The 22,905-nt window shown below is 43.0% G+C and overlaps 1 protein-coding gene and 1 long non-coding RNA gene across 3 annotated transcripts; one reads left to right on the top strand and one right to left on the bottom strand.

Moving 5' to 3' along the window:
• The first annotated feature begins 3 nt into the window (after nucleotides 1-3).
• On the top strand, nucleotides 4-22,711 carry LOC133482555 (uncharacterized). Its single transcript, XR_009789835.1, has 4 exons — nucleotides 4-2,553; nucleotides 14,787-14,901; nucleotides 21,951-22,013; nucleotides 22,116-22,711. It is a non-coding gene; the product is annotated as an uncharacterized LOC133482555 (long non-coding RNA).
• trpc4b (transient receptor potential cation channel, subfamily C, member 4b) lies at nucleotides 3,297-13,573 on the bottom strand. Of its 2 annotated transcripts, XM_061782808.1 has the most exons (11): nucleotides 13,446-13,573; nucleotides 11,857-12,240; nucleotides 9,847-10,365; nucleotides 6,869-7,205; nucleotides 6,637-6,776; nucleotides 5,895-6,208; nucleotides 5,613-5,808; nucleotides 5,327-5,521; nucleotides 4,499-4,540; nucleotides 3,974-4,063; nucleotides 3,297-3,892 (listed from the first exon to the last, which is right to left on the bottom strand). In XM_061782808.1, exons 2-11 carry the CDS (start codon nucleotides 12,232-12,234, stop codon nucleotides 3,404-3,406), a joined length of 2,700 nt encoding a protein of 899 aa, XP_061638792.1. In that variant the 5' UTR covers nucleotides 12,235-12,240; nucleotides 13,446-13,573; the 3' UTR covers nucleotides 3,297-3,403. The 2 variants fall into 2 exon arrangements, with proteins under 2 accessions (XP_061638792.1, XP_061638793.1); XM_061782809.1 differs by lacking the exon at nucleotides 13,446-13,573 and having other exon boundaries at nucleotides 6,869-6,947; nucleotides 11,857-12,447.
• Nucleotides 22,712-22,905: the final 194 nt, after the last annotated feature.

Below are 22,905 nucleotides of genomic sequence, written 5' to 3'. Positions count from 1 at the left end.
TTTATACTGCCGCGCTCACTCGCCTCCTGCGCCAGGCGGATGACAACATCACGCACAAGTACTACCGGGAATCTCTCAGAGAAAGTTAGCTTTTTTTTTTTTTCTTAAAAATTTATCATAACAAAATGTCAATGTTTAGATTTTTTTACAATGGGACGATCAACACAATTTAACATTTTTTTTGACTACGTGTCATTGACAGTTGTTTTTAAAGCCACATATCTGCTCTTTTTTTTTAACATTTTAATGGGAAATCAAACATTTCTTCATGTGAAATGAGGTAACCAAAATATTAGAAACCGCTCCCAGGATGATGTAGTTGAACACTGCTGCAAACTAGAGCCGTAATAATAACAAGTTGTTACATTGTAAAACAGTAAAACAGCATTCTTACATTTGAATCTTTTTATTTTAATTGCATACGATTAAGATTAATACCCTGTTTTTCTGCGAACTCATGCACACCCTTATCAGAATCAGAATCAGAATCATCTTTATTTGCCAAGTATGTCCAAAACACACAAGGAATTTGTCTCCGGTAGTTGGAGCCGCTCTAGTACAACAGACAGTCAATTTACAGAACACTTTGGAGACATAAAGACATTGACAAAAAACAACAACAAACAACAATTGTGCAAAAAGCTTATTGTGCAGCTGTACCTAATAAAGTGTCTCAGGGGTGTAATTCCAATTCTTGTCAACTACCTTTCTACCCCCAATAACATAATAGCACTAATCAAGCAGACATATAATGTTATTATCATTTCTGAATGACAAATAACCACTTATTGCGTGTACTTTGAGCACTTCCAGAATGTTGTGTGTGCGCGCCACCTAGTGGTGAGAAGGACTGCCTGCTCATCAACCACACGAGGTCATACCAGGTCAGTGTTACCCCCAAACTTTATAGAGCCAAGGCATATATTTTACATGAGAATAATCTCACGGCACACCACAAAACAGACCCCCAAAAAAAGTGAATATATACTGAAATATTGATGACCCTGTTTCAATTAAAAACTTGTTTCAATCTACTTACTCTGTGGAATCTGGGCCTGTACAGTTGAACACAAAGCTATTATTCTCTCGTATGAAGGGCTAATGATACTTTCTGCCATCTAGCGGAAGAGCATTGAATTATTCTGCGTGTCACTGTACATTGCTGGCATAGATAGATGCACAAGTCAAATTGGATAAGTGTTCGGGAATCACTGGACTAGATTACGTGACGTTGCAATAACGATTGGATTATTAGATTAACAATACATTACTTCGATGTAAATAAGGATTCATTTTCAAAGCAAAAAAAAAAATGAAATTGTATAATTTCCAATCGTAAATATTTGTGTTTGTATGTATAACAATCAAATAAAAAAACAGAAAGTTCAATCAAGCACGTTGACGCACATGATTTGCTTTTGCGGGCCACATCAAATGATGTGGCGGCCAAGATCTGTCCCCCGGGCCTTGAGTTTGACACGTGATTTAAACTTTTAATTCGGGCTGTCATAAACATATTCTGACAAGGTGTCAATCACTCAGTTTTTCGCTGTCCCCTGATTGCTATATTCACAAATAGGTTTAACCTTCAAGGCCTTTTATCGACTCCTTACTTGGCTCTGATATGTGGTCTTCATCGAAACGACTGGAGGACATGAACTTGCTAATCCACGCGGGAAGTTTCCGCATTAGACTCGCTTTGCATGCAGCAACAACAACGGCACAGATGAACTCAGCGCCGCGATAATCGGATGCAGCGTGGCGTCGGCACTCGCACGAGTCGTCCGCTCTTACTCACTTCCACATCGATAATGAAAACACAGCACTAAGTAGTTCTCTGTCACATAATCGTTTCTTGGCGCTACCATCTTTGCGGGCGAGCCCGCCACGACGATGACAGGGGATAACGCAGAAGCTTTTAGTGTCTGAAAGGTCAAAATCAAATCTTTTGATCATCTCGTTTTGTTTTTATTACTTAAATCTTTGAAAGCTCGAGCTCATGACCATGAAATAAACATCTAGATCACATGATTAAAATAATCCTATCGCGCACTCGCCGGCCATTCCATTAGGTCAGCGACTTCCGAGCACTTTCTCCTCTGCAATATCCGCTTTGGCTCAATCAAGGTTGAGAAACACTGCATTCGGTAATCATCCACTATCATCTAATAGGAAATGTTCTCATAATAATAATAATAATAATAATTTGTATTGTTCTAATTCTCTTCAAGAGGGATACAAACATGATCAAATCAGTTGGCCGTCGTAGTACCACGACTGACCTGTGAGAGGCAGCATTGTGCCACATGGCATCAAGATTGCTGGGAAATACAAGTAGAAGAAGCTAGGCTAACTGTTAGTTTATCTCATAATGGAACTGTGTTGACCACACGTAAATGCTGAAAAAGGTTTAGCATGTATGATTGTCGAGCCCAACAGTTTTCTGATCAGCCTGAGAAAAAACAAATCACTCGAAAGACACCCCACATCACAGGTTAATCCCTCGGGATAATCTTTCAGAGCCATCCGATGCTGATTTTGTTGGTGACGAAGGTAAAAACGGTTTGTTAGTATGTTTCAAGTAGGCATCGGGAATTTCCTGTGAGCTTAGCATCTGCTGCAAGAGGGTCTGCTTTTGTGTACAAGAAATAAACTATTTACCAGAACAGTTTTTTTCCACTCTGTAAACAGGATGAGTGAGAATTGAACAGTGGTAAAGAAGACAAATGTACGACCTATGATGTGAGATTGTTACCCAAAATGGAAGCGTTAAAGAAACCAGAATTTTGCCAGGATGTTCAAGTCTTTTAGTCTGTCCAAAGATCACTTCGGCATTTCACATGCCATTGAATTTTCCGATCCATCAATTTGAACTTTGGCAATATTTCTGTGAACACTCATAAAAAAAAGAAATCAGAATAAGCACAGTATATCATGGGGGCAGCATGACCTGCAAACCCTCCAGGAATTTAATTTCATTTAGTTCAATTGCTCCCAGATTAAAAAAAAAAAAAAAAAAAAGCAACCTGTTCAAAAGCTGGGCCACAAAAAATGTGTTGCATGTCATACCGCACTATATAATTAGTGCATTACTGTTTTGAGGTTACTTGAAACTGCTTCATTTACTAAATTAATGAATAATGTATCCATGACTTAGTCTAGTTCAAAGTAAACATGTTTTTAAAGATTTTTTTCTTTCTTACTTGACTCATCATTTATTAATCCAGTCAGCACTGCCCCATCAATTCTATGACATTTTTTTTTCATGTAATAAACTTGACAGAACGAGAACAGGGTCAGAAAGGTGTCTTCATTTAATAAATTACAACAAAGCAGCAAAAAATAAAAAACATTATTTGTGGACGTGGATGAATGTGTTTTTTCATTTTTTTTATTTAGGTCATTAATGTTCATCAGTTTGTAGTTTGCATGAATGGTCCTTCTCTTGAGCGTCCTCCTCCACCTCCTGCGCGGCTTCCACTATCACCCTCGGACTTTTGCACTCTTGGCCGCGTCCTCTGGCGGTTTCCGAACTCTTCGAGGCCTTCTCAGACTTTGACTTGGTTTCATTGCAGTTCTGAGAGGGCATTCCGGAGTGTCTCTGCTGGGGGACGTCGTCAAAGTGTTTTTTTGCAGTAGTCGCCGGGACAACGCAGCTATTGGTCGGACTGCGGCTTGTGTTGGCAGCTCCACTCGACCTATTGGTGGTCAGGTCAAACACTTCCAGCCTCTGTTGTGACTCCTCCGTGCACCACTTAGGGGAGTACTTGAAGGAGTTTCCCTGGTAAGCAAAAGGGGAGCTCGCTGCTTTCCCAGAGCCTCGGCCTTGCGATTTGCCCTTCATCATTCCCAGCACCTCATAGCGGAAGCTGGAGATGTCCTGCTTGAGCTCCTATCGACGATGAAGCAGAATTGTTTTAACGGCAGCAAATGAACATGGTAGAAAGGTCTTCCGTTTAGCAGTTAACGCTACCTTGAAGTTTTCCTCAGTCAAGCCTTCTTCTGTCTTGGCGTCTCTGATCATTGCCGCGACATACCTCTTTACTAGGTTTCTTAAAACCTCCTGAAAATGACACACTCATGTTGATGGTCAACTCATGTCGATTCTTGTAAATTCATACATTCATCTTCGCGGGCGTACTGGAGCCCATCCCAGCGATCTTGGGGCGAGAGGTGGGGTACACCCTCAACTGGTCGCCGGCCAATCGCAGGGCACATACAAACAAACAGCCATTCACTCACTCACTCATTCACTCACATTCACACCTACGAGCTATTTTGAGTCTTCAATCAACCTAGCGTGCATGTTTTTGGGATGTGGGAGGAAACCGGAGTACCCGGGGAAAACCCACGCAGGCACGGGGAGAACATGCAAAGTCCACACAGGCCGGGCCGGGATTTGAACCCCGGTCCTCAGAACTGTGAGGTGGATGTGCTAACCGGTCGTCCACCGTGCCGCTTCTTGTAAATCGTTTGAGATAATGAAAATGTGTCATACCTGATACTCGTGGTTTAGTCTGACATTGTCTGCTGCACGCCTCTGTAATTAAAGAAGTGAACGGTCCATCAATGATGGGTGTTTTGTGCATTTGCAATACGGTGGTACCTTAAGTTACAAGTTTCATTCGTTCTGTGTCCAATTTCAACTGGTATAATTTTCCCCATTAAAATGAATTGAAATGCCATCAATACAGCCTCACCCCAAAAAAAAAAAAACACCACAATTTTGCGATGGTTTCAATAAATGAGATAGCTCTGTATTGTAAAATGTAAATATAAACCATAATACAACTCATTAAAAAGAAAGTCAAGAAATAAACTTATTTTGAAATAAGTGTCAATATTAAAGTAAGAGCCCCAGATATCTGACATCGGGTCTCAATGCTTGAACCTCCACTGTGTTGCTGTCGGACCAAATATTGCACCCACCCTCTTTAAACAACGGAGGGTCCTCGGTTTACAACGGTCACGACATCCAGTTTCGAGGTTAAGAAAGCGTGGTCGTGCGGCACGCTCATTCGGCGCCATACTTACTGTACTTCACTTGTTGTTGAATATTTATGGCCTGGAAGTGTTTTGCATACAAGAAAGTTACTGTAATTATGACTTTAGTATTGCGCCAGCATTGGTTAGCAATAGATTATTTCCGGCTCTTTCCATAGGAACAGATCTTCGGTGTAACTGAGGACCCCGTTTATCAGGAACGTTGTCCGGTATCAAAGCGAGATACTCCATCTCTTACAAGATCAGTGACAGATGGCCACTGAATCTTCTGTGAGAGTCCTTAAAAAAAACAAAAAAAAAACAATGTACAACAATAACTTACCCCCAAACTTTCAAAGGTTGCGAGTCTTTTTAAGCTTGGCCTCCGAAATACGCGCGCTTGTATCCATCCTGTCAGATAATAAAATGACTTGGGACTGGGTATTATGTTGAACGGAGATGGCAAAGTTCCTCCCTCTTCAAAGTAGCTCATCCATAATTTAGTTCTGGCAAATTTCCACTCGATATCCGCATGATCCTGAAAAGAAAATGTGAGTCGTTCATCAGGGCCGTTTGTTAAAGAACACGAGACAAATGAGTGCGGTTAAACAACAGAATGGGCTACTCACGGCAATGTGCTGGTACGAGTTGTTCATCATGGCAATTAGCATGTTCAGCAGCACAACCAGGGAGATGATGTTGTACGTGCCGAACATGGTGGTTCCAACAAACTCCGTGAATTCGTGGTCCGGCTTTACTCGTGTCACATACAGGGAAATGAGGCCAAACACAGACCAGAATAACGACTGCAGTGTCTCGAATAACCTGCAAAACAAGTGAAACGTACATCAGACGCACCCGGCTGATGAACAGTTATTCATTCTCCGCACCGGTTTTGTTTCAGAACGTACGTCGAGAACGCGTTGTTTTGCTGCATGCAACGAATACCCTTGCAGTTGCTGCCCTCGTCGGTTTCGTAGTAAAGGTAGAGCTGGTTGAGGCCGTTGGCGAAGGCCAGCAGCACCAGACAGTAGATGAAGAGGAACTTCAGGATGTCGAGGAGCATGCGGCCCAGCGAGATTTGCAGCGGGCCCAGATGGGAATTGGCGGTGAAAAGGCAGATGAGGCGCAGGGAGCTGAAGATATTGGCGATGGCAAACAACGCCTCGGCTATTAGGGTCGGGTGCCACATTTCCCAGCTGCATCGGGGTTTGTGCCCGCTATACTGCAAGATACATTTATACGGTATTGTTAAAGAACGGTCAGGTTCCCATGCTGTACTAAACTACAGCAAAACAGAATAGGGACCGAGCCCTAGAGAGCAATAGTGAAAAACCGCCAGTAATTGATGCCCCTCCCCCCCACATTTGTTTTTTTACATTGCCTGTATTCATAGTTTGAACCGTAAATATACCACAAACTTAAAAAAAAAAAAAAAAAAAAAAAACCCGAGGTCATGTGGATGTGAAAGTGTGCACCTCCGTTTTAACCTGGAATGGAAAGATGCATGAAATAGCGGATTTGATCTTCCTTCAAGCGTTCTGCCTGTCGCAATATTCAACCAAAATGCATCAACGTTTCACAGGACCAATGTAATCTTTCATACATGGCCATACTCCACAGTTCTGTACTTATTTATATACTGTACTGTACCTTTGAATAGGCAACAATCTTCAGGGAAATGGTTGCGAGATACAATGCGTTCATAATGAAGTCCATTATGTTCCACCAGTCGTCCAGGTAGTCTTGGAAACCGCTATCCCACATCTGCTTGATCTCTGTCCAGATGAACCCTTGAAGACGTGAGCAAACGGTGGCTTTACGCTTGCATCACAACCACGGAGGACAATTATATGAGAGAATTGTCTTTGAAGATATTCTTTACCGATGACCCAGGGTAAGATCATCCATTCCACAACGGTTGGTGCCGGGCCCTGAAGGTCACGCTGCGGGGCTTCGATGTGCTGCGATGCCAAGAGGAGCAGGAACAGGAATGTCAAGTAGGAAGCGGCGTGACAGATGAACTTGATAAAGGGCTTGCGGATGAATAAGCCGTAACGGCTTTTCGGAGAGACCAAGTATAAGATGGATAACAGGGGGAAGAGGAGCCCGATGAGTATGCACGTGATGAGCTTGACTGCCCAGTGACGCCTCCTCCAGCCCGGGATCTCATCATACCACCGGGAGGCCAGCAGCTGCTGACAGTTGGGCTGGGCGACAAACTATGAAGGAGAAAAAGGAATTGATAACGACCGACCTCAAACTCAGCCAGTATCAGAAAACTGTCGAAAGTGGAAAATGACTTTCTGGGCGTGAATGGTTGTAATCATTTACTCGTTATTAGATTCCCAATAGTCGGTTTTTGTATGAAAGAGCATCTGTAAATATTCAAAATTGTTCCACAAATGATTTATGATGCAAGTTGTCGAATCTGGTTCTTATCGTCTGCTCTCTAAGATGTGATATAAAAAAACAAAAACATCTGCAAGACATCTTTTGCTGGTGATGGGAGTTAATTTCAGCTTAACCTCGTTAGAGCCAAATGGATTCGCTACATTATGGGTTGGGCGATGAGGTCATCTTTCCACACAGAATCCCTTTAAAGTTTCCCAGCTTGCCTCGGGAGTGGCCAAATTGAACGCTACGCGGCACACTGGATGGCATCGAGCGGACGATTCAGTTGAATTACTGTATGATTGAAATCTACTCTATAGTGTGTGACATTTGTTGACACAAACTTTGGTAGCAGGGATAGATTTTGTGGACAACTGCTAAAGGGCTTTTAATGGTCTGCAGCCTGTCTGTAACCACCTTGGCGCCATCTCATCAGAAACACCACAATAGCAACCTGTAAAAAGCTTGCGGTTATGTCGTTAGCGTCCCAAACCAGCAATGAAATGAGCAACATCGTGAGGAAGATGCCGTACACAATGGGAGCATGTATTTGTCTCAATTGTCTCTTTCTAGTTCAAGTGGCATCGCCATATTTGTATTCATATAGTATAATCTCCATGAAAAAAAAATCAAATTGCTTTTACCATAAGATGTCCTCTAGTGGAGTAGTACAAATGTGTCCAAAACAATTTTCAGACCCTAAAATATTTCAAACAATATATCCAATACCAAAACGTTCTCCTCATGATTAAAATATTAGGAGTGTCAGGGAAAGAGCCATCACGTTGTCATTATCACCTAACAATCTAATCGCCATGGGACTGATGAGGCAACGGTAATGGATTACATTAAGATGCAGCCTTGCAATTATGGGCTGGCCAAAACTCCCTCAGGACACGTCCAACCATTTAGACCCATTTGTGGCTCGTCTTGGCGCAGTTCTTGTCACGAGGCCACATTGTTTAGGATTTTGTCCTTGTGTATGACAGCCTTATGTTTCATTTCCTTTATTAGGAACAGTAAAAACATTTTACAGCTAATTATTTCAGTTAATAATCCATTTTTAGCACCATAAATTTCACAGGATGTTGTAGGTGTTTAAACTGACGGATTTTGCCTGTCTCAATGAGGACATGTTTGTTTGCGCCGTAATCGCTCGCTATGATCAATGTTTACTTACGAGCCTGATTTAGAGGAAATTATAACTTTTATTGTCAATAATCTTATCATAACATTACGATCATCAGCCACAGTTGCCAACGCTAGTTTTTTTCTTTTACAACAAAATAATGGCACGTGACTTTGGTCTTCTTGTTTTGCCTTTGATTAAGCAACTAACCGAATGGGGCAGTTTTGAAACAGAACTACAGTAATATGAAGTGCAGTAATAGGACTGAGCCCTACTTCTTCTTTTCCTTTCACCTTTTCAGCGTGTCATCCTTTTTCCATGAGAGCCTATCTCCTGCATCCTCCTCTCCAACACCAACTGTCCTCATGTCTTCCCTCACGACATCCATCAACCTTCTCTTTGGTCTTCTTCTCGCTCTCTTGCCTGGCAGCTCCATCCTCATCATCCTTCCACCGATATACTCTCTATTTCTCCTCTGGACGTGTCCAAACCATCCAAGTCTGCTCTCTCTAACTTTGTCTCCAAAACATCGAACCTCGGCTGTCCCTCTGATGAGCTCATTTCTAATTTTATCCAACCTGGTCACTCCGAAAGCGAACCTCCACATCTTCATTTCCGCCACCTCCAGCTCTGCTTCCTGCTGTCTCTTCAGTGCCACTGTCTCCAATCCGTACATCCTGGCTGGCCTCACCACTGTTTTATAAACTTTGCCCTTCATCCTAGCAGAGACTCTTCTGTCACATAACACCCCTGACACCTTCCTCCACCCGTTCCAACCTGCTTGGACCAGGTTCTTCACTTCTTGACCACACTCCCCATTGCTCTGGACGGTTGACCCCAAGTATTTAAAGTCCACCCTTGCTATCTCTTCTCCATGAAGCCTCACTCTTCCCCCACCACCCCTCTCATTCACGCATATATGTTCTGTCTTACTTCGGCTAATCTTCATTCCTCTGCTTTCCAGTGCATGCCTCCATCTTTCTAACTGTTCCTCCACCTGCTCCCTGCTTTCACTGCAGATCACAATGTCATCTGCAAACATCATGGTCCACGGGGATTGAAAGACTCACGTAACTTCCACGAACCACCCAGGCTAAACTTATCTCCTCCCATGCAAAGCTTGTCTTTCTGTCAAAATGTAACACTTTACAACATACTTCATTGAGCCCAATTACTATTTAGACACGTCTTTGGCGCCGTCTTGTGGTATTGTAGGACTTTAGAAAGAGTACATACAGAGGATTATTGTTTGTTTTTAAAAGACAGTTTTGGATATTAAGGATATTTTGATATAAAGGAGAGGAGAGGAGACCTGAAAGTAAACGGAAAGAACAAAATACCTCTTTCTGGCAGTATTTGATAGCCAATTTGACCCGCGTCAGATCGTTAGTGTTCTCATCCAGCAGTGGGTTGATGTCATCACGGTAGTTAAGGATGATTTCCAGCTCCTTGGAGCTCCTGGTCTGGTCCAAGAGGTCCTTTGCAAATTGTTTACACGTATGCGACAGCTCCTCATACTCTGACTTGAACTCGTTCTCCACCCTGCTGAGCTCCTTCAGCTCCCAGCTGAGCTGAAAGGCCGTGAGGAACGGGTCCTCGCTGGACAGGGCGATTAGCGACGGGCTGGCCAATGCCTTGTAGATGTTGAGGCGGGAGTGCGAGTGGCGCAGGCCGTCCACGTCCAAACTGGACACGCACTCCAGGCAGTCGCACAGCACGGCGTGCGGCTGAGGTATGAAGACGCCTCGCTGCACAAGTAGTTTGATGATCTCGTAGTTGTTGGTGTGGGCTGCCAGGATGATCGGAGTGATGTCAGGGGTAAAGTCCGAAAACTGTTTGTCCAGCAGAATGGGTGGGAGCTTTACAGAAAAGAGAAATACTTCAATTACCAGATAGGAAGTTGCTTGGAGTTTAGCTGGATAATACAATAACAGTGCGCAGGTTTCCACTGTACTGCCACATTCATCTTCTGTTTGCTTTCTTTCTTCTTGCTAACATTAGAAGAAAAAAAAAATATTTCAATTTCTCCTCAATGGTGCTCTTGTAACTGTCTGTCTGGTTGGTCGGCCTGGTCCATCGGTCTGTCCGGTTGGTCTGTCGACCTGTCTGGTCTGTCAGGCCTGTCAGTCTGTTTGTCCGTCAGGCCTTTCATCCTGAAGAGTCACCATAAAGAGGATCAGCACAACAAACAACAAAAAAACAACAAAAGAAGAAGACTACTTACTACCTTGAGAATTTGATCATTATATCATAAGGTGTGCGGCGTAAAATTAAATCGTTACGTATGCTCGGTTACCACTGTACTTACTGTTATTCCACTGTATTGTTTAAATTCATGCGATTGGCAGGCAACCAGTTCAGGGTGTACCCCGCCTCCTGCCCGATGATAGCTGGGATAGGCTACAGCACATCCGCGGCTCAGAAAATGGATGGATGGATGTTTTAATTCATGGTCAAATGTTTTTCATACAAATATTTACTGTAATTATGATTTTACCACTGCGCTAGCGTAGATTGGGCATAGACTACTGTGCTTTCTGACTTATGTACAAATTCAGGCCGTAGGAACATAGCTTCTGTACTTCTGTACTCACATAATGCAGCATCTAAACCTACAGAATGATGTGCTTGCATCATCTATTAAACAGCCTTTTCTTAGACACATCTATAAATTACCAAGCATATGGTGTGGTATGCTGTGCTGAAAATGTGCGTGGAAAGGGTCCCATTCCACATCTTTTGTCTTTTGACCATCTTACCGAACAGCAACCTCGCTAATGACTTTTGGGTTCAGGTAGCCTCTTATTATGCTCCGTCTGGACTGAACACCACACCCTTTTGTCATGTCCCATTGCAAGCACACTCGGCAAGCTATCAAAGCTCGAGGGCTTTCTTCGGAGCCCGCAGCGTTGGATGAGTCAAGTCGTTGGGGTATAGTCTACTGCGAGAACTAGCGGCAGGCGCTAGCTTCCGTAGCAACGCGGAGCAGCCATCCAAGAAGGGGTAAGTTTCCTGAGCGAAAGGTTTTTAAAGAAGTCATACACATACAGTTCTATTTGTGTGTTGACGCGTACCCTAGTGAGTGATGTGAGGAGCTCTTACGCACACTTAGGTTGGCCTTTTACCACACGCTAATTTCAGTGGAAGTATATGCTCCTTGTGAGTGTTTTCATTTTGTATTTGGCTGTTTGACTGTTTCTCCTGTTCAATAAATGCCTGAAAATGCATCAGCGACTATCGCTCTCTTTTTTTTTTTTTTTTTCTTCCACGTCACTGGAGTGGCGGTCTATGTGACGCTTGCTCGTGAAGCTATTAGCGGTAGGGCTCGGAATAGCGGGGAATGACTGTACCTGTTTTTCACCACTGGGCTTCTTGTGGTTGAGCAGCAGCTCGACGGCGCCCACCACCTCCTTGCGGATGGCGTGCAGCAGGGCGTCGCCCACATGCACGTTATAGCTGAGCAGCAGCTCCACGATCTCCAGGTTCTCGTTCTCGATGGCAATGAGCAGCGCAGTGCGCCCCAGAGAGTCCACGCAGTCAATGTTGATGCAGAAGTAGATCTCAGCCTCCTCCAGGGCCTCCTTCACCGTGGCGTAGTCGCCCTTGCCCACCGCCCCGAGGTAGGCCCTCTCCAGGGCCGAGAGCTCCGACTCGGCCCGCACGATGCGCAGGGGGATGCGGTCGCAGTATGAGGAGCTGTCTGTCTTCTTGTAGTACAGCTGGGACATTGTTCACTGACACATACAGTGTTTGCCTCATTCTCAATGGGTAAGGTCAGTGTTAAACTGTGCTGACATCCAATAGTTTTTAATATACAACAGCACCTTACAAGATTAATTTGTTACGTGACCGAGCTTGTAACTCAATTTACTTGTACAGTAGACTCCCTCATACCACCTATTCACAGATTTGATTTTATTATTACATTTTTTAAACATTTTATTTTTTTGATTTTTTTGATTTGTTTTTGAAACAAAAATTTGGTTTAAAAAACAAAAAAAACAAAAACATTTTCAATGCAAATATAATGGGTGCCAATTATCCGCAGATTTTGGCTTTTTGCAGTTGGGTCCGGTCCATATCTCTTGTGAATAGCGGGGGTCCACTGTATATCAAATCAATTTTCGGCCTATATATATCAAATCAATTTTCCCATTTGAAATGAATTGAACGGGACAGTCAAACACTTAAATGTGAAATGAAAACACTCGCATGAATGAATGCCATTCATTCATTCCAGCCCACCCAAAACACCACCATTTTTTAAATGAAGAAAAATAGCAGTGTATTGTAAAATGTAAATCTAAAAATGTAAAAAAAAAAGCAAAAGCACACACTGTAGCACATTCCTGTGTTTTGTGCCTTTAAGGGGCCATGGCCTAGTGACTGAGGTCAGGAGCCTCGAGTCAGTCAGTTTGGCGAGTGTTAGCGTCTCCTCCATGCTCCATGCGAGTGTTTTCATTTCACATTTAAGTGTTTGACTGTCCCGTTCAATAAATTGAAGACTTTTTCAAGTCAAGTTTTGGCTCCCAACACAAAGCAAAAATTTGTAACGTAAAGTTTGTTATTCCAAATACCAGCAAATTGGGGCACTCATAAATCAAGGTAACATGCTTTAGATAACTTACTAAATCTTCAACCTGTTAAATCCAATGGACACCCTGCTAGCTCTGGCGGAGCTGCATTCCACATACTGTTAAAATGTTTTTTTTAATGTATGTACAGTATGTTCAGAACCACAACTTAATACTCAATCTATCCATTTTCTATGCCGCTTATCCTCGTTAGGGTTGCGCTTGCGGGTGAGCTGGAGCCTGTTACAAGACAATTTAACTAATTTTGTAAATTGAGACATCAAATGAATGGCATTACATCACAGTGCACCATTTTTACAAGGCATATGCACTTTTTTCTGACATTGAATAAAAACTAGTTTTACCTTGTCCACGTTGCAAGGTAGCCACTCGATGGATAACCAGGAGATGTCAGAAAGAATGTAAAAAAAAAATTCGATATATATATATATAGGCCGCTTGAATCCTCTTCTTCTGAGGAACAAGTCCTCCAGTACACAGGACGCACTAACTCAATGACATGTCATGCAGTCCGCCTCCCGCCTCCCGCCTCCCGCCTCCCCTCTCTTTACTCGATGGACACATCCTGTCAACCCGCCACCTCCCTCTTGAGTTGAATGTTGTCATTTGAAGAGTGTTTTGTTCATTATTTTTTGTTTTCCCTCTACTGATTTGCACACTGCAATTTCAAATCCATTAATGTGTTGTGATCTTGAAGTAAGTGAGGTTTTTTCTCGCTTTCATTTTCTCACGTATGCACTCATCGTCATCCTCGCTGAAGCTATTATCACTCACAAGAAGACTTTCACAGGACACTCTCGTGTTTTGGGGGGCATTTAGTGAGGAAAAAATCTTTCTCTGCTCATATTCTGATGAAATCAAATACAAGAACAGAACAGACCTTTTCATGTTTGTAAACAAACAAACAAACAAAATAAAGCACCTTGGTACTTCTGGGTGGCAGAAAAGTCTGACTTGAACTGAAAAACACCCAATATTCTACAAAAGGTTTCTTTTTTTGTATTCCTTAAAACAAGAAGAAAACGCAGAACATGTGTGAGACTGCTAATTTACGTCGTAGCTACTTCGACATTTTCTCACAGGAGTGTAGAGAAAGTTTGCTTGCGTTGTCTTAAATAACAAGGTTTATAACAAGGTCGGCTTATTTTTGAATCAATTCACCTGTCGAAATGTAAATTACAGCCGGCGTTCGGTTTCACTTCCAAGCAATTGACCTCACACGACGTTCTTTTGGACTGATGCTTCACACATTCAAACTATGGCGGTCGAGAAGAAGCCTAAAATGATTTTCAAGCCATTTGTCCTGTTTTTGAATCACTCTGCTGTGGTCAAATGACGCAGAAGGGTTTTGATCGAAATTTGTCAGCTAGATTCTAACTGTGGTGAGACTGAGAACCGTTTGTGATTCTTTGATCTTAGAAGCGATTGAAAACTGCAACAAGAATCATAAATGAAATGTAAACTGACGGCAGCATTGTCCTATTTTATAGGGGGCATAATATGTCAAATTGACTTTCTAATGGCTTGGATGCAAATACTGAAGTTGGATCTGTTGAGTGTGTGCTCAACCATCAAGTGTAAAATCACATAAGCAAGTAGATCTTTTGTTATCTGCCCATTTCTGAAAACGTGTCTGTGAGCGAGCCTTTCTGAATTTGGTGGATTGTCTCAATTTGTCTTTTCAGAGTTTACCAAGTTTCTCCACCCGTGACTTGGCAGCTAGGCTTGGCGAAGATCTGCCATTTTCAAGCCACGGCTGGACTGCGTCGTCTGAAATTGCTGTCATGCCAAAGCCAAAAAGTAAGCAGGGCTGCGTTGAATTTTGTTGTATGCACAGATGTCAGCTTCTGATAAGCGGCACCTACTTGTTGTTGACGTGGTGGGAGGCTATTTGTATCGAAAGATGTGTCTGCTGCATGTTCCAAATGCACACATCTGTACACTAATTGACAAAGTGTACAAAGTGTATCGTATGAAGTGCTGCCTCCAGGAGGAAAACATGCTTTTATTGTCTTTACGGATGCTTACTTTTTTCCCCCCCCCAACCATCTGGGTTTCGCATTCACAAGTCGAAGTTGCTCGCCTACTCTCATTGCCCTACTTCTGCTTCCTGCTCTTCATAGCAACAAAAGCCTGACTCGCCATTGGCCCAGCAGAATATGGAGCAGTGTAATTGTAATTCTGTAATTTTGATCCTTGGTGTATTTTGATTAAATTGATGTTATTATGTTATAAAGACACCTGTGAAATTTTTAAATTGTGGGGGGGGGGGGCATCCAGGTAACGTCTCCTTAAAACTATTGCGCAATTGCTGACCGCCAGAGGGCAGAAAACAAACACGTCCTTTCTGAGATCTTTATTTTTGATGAGATCTGCTTCCATTCTAGTGTCTACATGACACATGATAGCAGCTCGAGTTGTGAGTTGGCGACTTTTTTTGTTATCATTTAGGGAGGAAGAAAAAAAATAAATTCCCAAGGGGACTTTCCTTTCTTACTTGGGTATCTGAAGAAGAAGGGTACAAAAATCTGGGTCAACAAAATGGCTAACGATACAAATGTTAGCGAGTCCTCCAGTCCACTCCTTGGCATGTTGTTTACTGCTTTTAAGTTTTCTCATTCAGGAGTTTTATGTGTGTAATAAATAAGGTTTAGCGCTGCAGGATTTAGGGATCCTAAAGCGGTGACTGAAGAGTTTGCAGCCACATCATTTAATATTAATCGGATCATTTACTGGATAAGTGTTTTTCTTCACTAAAATCCACCCCCCCCCGGTTTGCCACATAAAGTGAGTCTACACTTTTGTATTTCAAGCAAAATCACGCAGTTGAATCGAGCTCATTTCCCAATGCGGTCCGGTCATCTCTTGCCCATCTGATGCCGTGCGCGCCCGCCAGGTTTCGACCTTGCTGCTCAAGGAGAACCCTGACGCAATAGTCAGAAATTCAAACATCATTAGGTGAACATGAGATCATTAGTGCTGCCAGGCCTCCTCTGCACTTGATGCAACCCGAACAGATCCATGCGTCGCATACTGTATGTTTGATAGCGACAGTTACCATTCTGCGATAGCTTCACGGGCAGTGTGGCACTAGAGCGAAATTATTTTATTTTATTTGTATTTATTCTTACCATGACGTCACATTCCGGGTGCCAAAAAGTCAAATGAGACCATCGAATTAAAGCCTTCCATGTCTTTTGACAAAAAAAAAACTACTGCCGTAGTTAGAATGTGTGAAGTGTGAGTCCAAAAGAAGCTAAATTGCTTTCAAGTAAGACGTAACCCCAGCCCTAAAATGGCATAAAGTGATTACAAAATAGACGTAGTGGAAATTCAAACATAGTTAACACGATGACTGAGGGACTGGCTAATCAATTAACGTTGCTGTTGCTCGGATGAATGGCACAGACGTGCTCTTTTGATGCCCAAATGGGTAGCGTGCTACAGAGCTGACATGAAATAGCTGAATTAAAGCAAACAAACACTTTATACATACCTGTGACAAAAAGGCCCTTTGGTTCCCAGTCTGTCCCTTAAGAAGTGGCTACTATGAAAAAAAAACGAAACAAAAAAACAGCTCACTGCATCGCACAGTTTTTATTTTATTTTTTTCTTAGAATAACAAGACAAAAATCACAAGACAAAAAACAAGACACAGCTCACTGCTGAGCAATATTCGAGCAGGCCCACGGGCCCATGTTGGTGACCCCTGGGCTCCAGGAACATGTCAAAACATATTTGTTGTTTGGCTTTCTGTACCTTTTTGTCAAAGTTGCTAGCTTTCTAAGCCTTTTCAAAAAGGACCTGGTGACGAACTTCCTCTCGTAAATAAGGCTTTTGGATGATCCCCCGCTGACCCCGCCCCCACACAAAATCATCCCAAAACATTGATATGGCAACACTCCTCTTTTTTATTTTAATTTTTTCAGATTTTAGGATACAGTGCAGGTAACACGTGGCTGCAGTGGTTAACATGTCTGTCTCACAGTCAAGAGGTTCTTGGTTTGAGTCTCATCTCAGACCCTCTTTGTGTGGAGTTCGCATGTTGTCACCGTGCCTGCGCAGGCACATTCCAAAACATCCATTGTAGCTTCATTGAAGACTCTAAATTGCCCATAGATGTGAATGCGAGCGTGAATGCTTGTTGCAATTGGCCGGCGACCTGCCCAGGATTTCTCTTTCTAAAAGTCAGTTAACTGCCACCCTAACGAGTCCTATAGAAAGACCAACAAAAGCCTTGAGCTTTACTCTTGTGGTTGTTCTGGTTTCCTTTGTTTTCATACAAACTAAATATGGCAAAGAAAATATTCAACGGCACTGCAAACTATAAAGACATGAATAAACAAAGCGTCGGCGTTGTGTGGGCTGCCTAATGAGATGTTGCCACCTCCCGGCTGCAAATGTAAAATAGGATCAGTGCTCTGAAAAAAACCTGAGCCAGGAGGGTATTTCGTGTTTCGAGAAGAACCCTTAGTGTGTGTGGTGCAAAAATAGACTTGACTAGGTTTCGTTCGTGGCGTTTGCGCAAACCCCCCCCCCCCCCGACCCCCACCCCCTCCCCCCGGAGGGACGGAGATGCATGTCGGGTTAGAGGTTGTGTTTTGTGACTGTTTGCAGGTATTTGCGGGCTCAGCAGCAACCCATCACCTGACAAGAATGAGCAAGAGTTTGTCAGCTGGTGCGCAGGTTCCCATTAAACCTGTCAGCTGTGTGTGTGTCTGTGTGTGTCTGTGTATGTTTGTTGTGTGTTCGTGTGTTTTTTTTTCTTTCTATGCAGTTGGGGCTACCAGGAGGCAGGAGGTAATAAATCAAGCTCAAGGCCCATAACTGAAGCCCACATCTATCAGGAAGCATCAATTACAAGTTAACAGATGACAGATGACTCTGAGGGGAAGATTAAGTCCATTATAGCACGGCAGGGGGATCGTGGAAATATTTGGAATATTCTCCCCTCCTCCCAATGTTTTGGCCCCACAGCAGGCCGTCAACCAGAAGCCGTTCATTAGGGCTAAAATACACCATGAACAGGGATAATAGCAACAAATTGTCGAGATCTCACAGGTTCAACTATGTCGTCCTTGCTCTGGCTCCCTGTTAATTCAATTGTCTTGACATTTTCGGATTCATTACACAATTTTTACAGTCACTTAACTGAGCCCTCAATGGTCCGACTCCTCCGTACTTGGTGGATCTAGTCTCATTATGCTCATCTTATCAGTTACTTACCGTCTCTCACACAGGATTAAAAAAACGGAAGGCGATAGAGCCTTGCAGTGCGTTTCCCCCAAACTGTGGAATGCACTTCCATTTGAGCTGCCTCTTCTGTCGACGACAAATCCATTTTTTTAGACAGGCATTCCAGTAAGACTTTTGTGTTGATTGAATATTAATTACTGTACTTTGATTGTTTTTTTCTTCAAGCACTTTGGGCTGGATTATCCAGTTCGTGCGTAGGTCCTTTTTTTTTTTTTTTTTTTACGCGCCAGAGCTTGTGCACTTTTCGATGACGCGCATTCTCCCGTCCAGACGTCTGCGTAAACTGGCAATAATTGCACAAACACCAAAGAGGGGTGATTCATTGAAATCTGATCATTGAAATCTGGGAAAAAGATATGGCACACTTTAAATTTGAAAATGCAGTGTAGTCGGACCACTTACACTTTTTAGTCAGTATGAAATAAATCCAATAAAAGTAATTTAGTTAGAATACTGTGTTTATCACTAAATATTTGTTTCGAATTCTCGATCAGCATTCCTCAACTTTTTTTTTATGCCACAGAGTCCCTTTAACGTAGACATATTGTGACAGATCAGCATCGACACAAACTTTAAATATGTGACTTACCATTGCGCCATTGCGATGACTGTGATTGGCGTAAAAGTGGGAGCCCTACCCTTTTACGAAACTCTAAAGGCTTTTCTTTTAATGCCGGCCGCCGGCACCTTCTCTGAAGAGGAATCACTTCTCGCAGTTGTAAGTTAATCGCACAAACAAACGGCGAAGAAAAAGCACAACGTACCAGTAAATATCACTGCTAAAACGCTGCACATAGCTTTTTGGAAGTGTCTTACAACAATTCAGTCTTCAATTGACCTAACATGCATGTTTTTGGAATGTGGGAGGAAACCGGAGTACCCGGAGAAAACCCACGCAAGCACGGGGAGAACATGCAAACTGCAGATACGAAACCAGATCTTTTGACTGTGAGGCAGACTTGCTAACCACTTACAACCCCCATACCGCCATTGGTTGGGATCACATTAGTGTTTTTTGTGTATGTCCAATAATTGATTTAAAGTAAAAATGAATGTAACAATGAAAAAGGGCCTTACAAAGCAAGTGGCGGCCCAAGACAAAAGGACAAACTCCGACTGCAACGGACAATCAAAAGTGCTGAAAGGATTGTCGGTACCCCCCTACCCACCCTCGAGGACTTGCACGCTGCCAGAACTAAGACAAGAGCGTGCAAAATCCTCTCGGACCCTCCGCCTCCCGGTCACCGGCTCTTCCGGCTCCTTCTCTCGGGTCGGCGCTACCGATCAATGCAAACTGGAACTAGCAGACATTCCAACAGCTTCTTCCCTCTTGCCATCAACTTCTTAAACACCTAACCTACAATTCCATTGCAACATGCTGGCAATTTGTTTTGTCTTGAGTTTGTTGTCACATTTCATTCGGGCCAATTACGTATTACTCGTGCACTCAGTGTAGTAGTCTCGCCACGCTGCACTATTTGCATATCTGTTGTTGACCAATACTGGCCACTCATGCCAGAGTAGCATCTGCTCCATTTGCACACTGATTGAGGAGTATCTGCAACATTTGCACAATCAACATTGTCCCAGATTATCGTACTACTCGCTTGAAGTCTCTGCGCCCTTTGCACAATGAGCATTGCACCGGACTATTGCAATAGTAGTCATTCGAACTGCTCTAAGTGCTTGAGGACAATTGTCCAAAAAAAAAAAAAATGTACCGGCATTACCAGATAACTAGCAACCCTTTATTGCTCAGTGACTGTTTCTTGTCAATCTCTTTCTGTCTCAAAAGTGTTCTCTGTCAATTGACCGTCTGTTGTCGTACCTTGTGTGTTTTTTGGACATACTTGGCAAATAAAGATGATTCAGATTCTAAAGACTTAAGCACCGTACATGACCGTAATTAGGCGGTGAACTCCAAATCCCTCTTAGCAATATCCACAGCGTGCACGATTTTAATCATCCCCTTTCTCCCACCCAGTGTCAACAATTCACGTCGATTCCCAGCAGGCGACTTAGTCATCAATTCAACGTAAAACAGGGAAGGGGGGGGGCTAATCCTGTCAAGAGCCTGGCACCTTTAGAACTCATCAGCGGGAGGAAGCCCCGCAGGCTCATTGGCAGCAAGATGATTGAATAACATGAACTTTGAACTGCAGGTGACCACGCCTCCACGGGGGAGTTTGATATTTCAATAAGATACGTAACGTGTCGAGTCAGACGCTCGGATGAATACTTCATCAGCTGTGGTAGGTATGACTATTCGATTTTTTTCAGCCACTATACAATGATACCTTAAGAAGTTTCATTCCTTCCATTACCAAGCTTGTAGCTTAATTTACTTGACAAATACAAAAAGTTTGTTTTATTTCGGTACAATTTGCATGTACATGTAATGTACAGTATGTAGTGTTTAATTGAATGATTTAAGTCCAGTTGTATTTTCTTTTTCCTACATTTAAGCACAGTGTTAATGTTCAAACTGTGCATAACGTTACAGTGGCTTTCAGAATTTTTGGGAGCGCCCTAAGACACCAAAACAATTTTAGAAAGTCATGTGATACTCATACATACATCTCTTTGGGCCACCTGCATTATTTACTGCTTATGTTTTCCAGGTCGCCTGCGATGAAGCTATTTATTAAGCAAACACCGTAAATAAACCTCATTTGGCACGTTTGCAAAAGCAGTTGCGATTGCTCCTGCCGTCCGTGATAGTCCAGGCACAGCGGCCCGCCCGTGGGCACCCGGGGGCGATTCGAGCGCCCAAGAAAGGCGAAGAATATCATTAAATCTGACTGGGCTGCGCCGGCTGTTTAGTTGGGCGGCGAGTAATGAAAATTGCGGAAGATGGATTCGGCCGGCGTTGCGCAGTTCGACTTGGTCGGCGAGTCGAAGGTGCTACTGTTTCCGGCTTGGGGCGGCGGGAAAAAAATTGCACCTGACAGAAAGTTGATGAACCGAAATTGCCACCCGTGATGACGTCAGGCGGAGCATTGCTCGCAAAAGTAAGGAATTGCCTGGCTCTGCTCTTTAGTCCTCTCAATAACATTGATGCGGAATTAGGTGGTGGTGGGGGGGGGGGGGCAAAGGTTATTTTAAAGACATACCAAACCCACTGGAATGGATGTCCAAAACTGTGAGGGGGAGAAAATACTGTCCATGATTGCTGCACCTGTTCTGAACTTTGTATTCATCATATGCTATGATGTAATATCATGTGTTTTTCAAAGTATCACTTGGTTATATACGCGTTCCTATTTGCTTTCACAGTGCTTTACTTTGTTTTGCTCTGCTGTCGGCAACCAGGTCGGCATTGCAAATGAGAATCTCTTCTCAATTGCCTTACCTGGATAAATAAAGGTTTTTAAAAAAACAACAAAAACTGGCTTTGCCAGTTCCAAAAACATCCCAGAAAGTGAGGCGTAGCGATTGATTGATGGAGATTTCTTGGTGTCAGTGCCTCTGCATGTTAATACTGTATAAGTGAATGTTATTTACTGTATCTTCTTTCATGAAATATGAATTGATTTGACAGCTGATTCTATTTAGACCACTATTGCACAAAATGTTTGTTACTTTTCTTTTAGGCAACCGTGGATGATAGTGACCGGGATCCAACCTTAAAAAAAAAAAAACGGAGGATGCTGACAGTTGTGTATAAAACCGCAAGCAATCGAAAACCAAAATGAATATCAAATATGATCCATGTCCAACATTATTTTTCTCTCATTTTCTTTTCTTTTTTTTTTTAGGAAAACTCTAATTCCCTGAAAAAGTCATCATTGCCATACAGCACCCAGATACAAATCCCCCAGAATGTGCTGCAGCCATCAAACTTCCAATCACTCGCCTGCAAAATGACCAAAATTGAGTTACGCCACTTTAGCTGTCAGTGGCTCAACTGGGATGTACGGCATATTTCTTGCATCAGTGGACTTTGGGCTCTCCATCTGACCGCTGACGCTTCACGCAGCAGCGACTCATGATCCCAGGGCGCGTTCTGTGATGTGCTGGATATCTCCGCGAAGAAGACTTTTCACAGCGACGGCAGAAGAGAATGGCATGCCGGTGAATACGTGGCCGCTACAAGGCTTGACTTTACCCCAACGGGTGATGGGGACGAAAATGACAGAAAGAAAATATGATCTTTTTCAACTATGTACGTCTAAAAAAAAAAGGCTGTCCTCAGTGTGTGTGTGTGTGTGTGTGTGTGTGTGCGCCTTTGAATGCATTTTGTCATTTGTTGGAAGTAGCCAAGTAATGTAAAATGCATTTTATACGTCTCCAACTTAACAATTGTGTTAAAGTTCCATCTTGGCTGTTGTCATCTTTTCCACCTATATCTACAGCTAGCCGCTTAGGCAGCAATCGCCTTGTGCGAGTAGTAAAATCCACTATATCTTTCCCCAGCTGTCTTTTTTCTTTTTTTTGAAATGTCCGTCTCTTCCTGTTCAATATCTGCTTCCTCAGCAGTCTGTTCAGGTATGACATCATGGTGGGTTTCAATGAATTTCTCTTCTGTTAGTGGCTTCGTGTTGTGAA

Source organism: Phyllopteryx taeniolatus, chromosome 8 (assembly GCF_024500385.1).
Source record: "Phyllopteryx taeniolatus isolate TA_2022b chromosome 8, UOR_Ptae_1.2, whole genome shotgun sequence".
In the NCBI taxonomy this organism is placed as follows: domain Eukaryota; kingdom Metazoa; phylum Chordata; class Actinopteri; order Syngnathiformes; family Syngnathidae; genus Phyllopteryx; species Phyllopteryx taeniolatus.
The sequence above is the reverse complement of the archived record's forward strand: the minus strand, read 5'-3'. Positions and strand labels throughout refer to the sequence as shown.

Excerpts from the sequence above, each read along its gene's own strand:
- trpc4b (XM_061782808.1), bottom strand. The coding sequence starts at position 12,234 with ATGTCCCAGCTGTACTACAAGAAGACAGACAGCTCCTCATACTGCGAC. Across the intron at positions 6,777-6,868 it reads GATCTTACCCTGGGTCATCG|GGTTCATCTGGACAGAGATC; the intron begins GTAAAGAATATC and ends CACGTCTTCAAG. Across the intron at positions 6,209-6,636 it reads AGATTGTTGCCTATTCAAAG|TATAGCGGGCACAAACCCCG; the intron begins GTACAGTACAGT and ends TGTATCTTGCAG.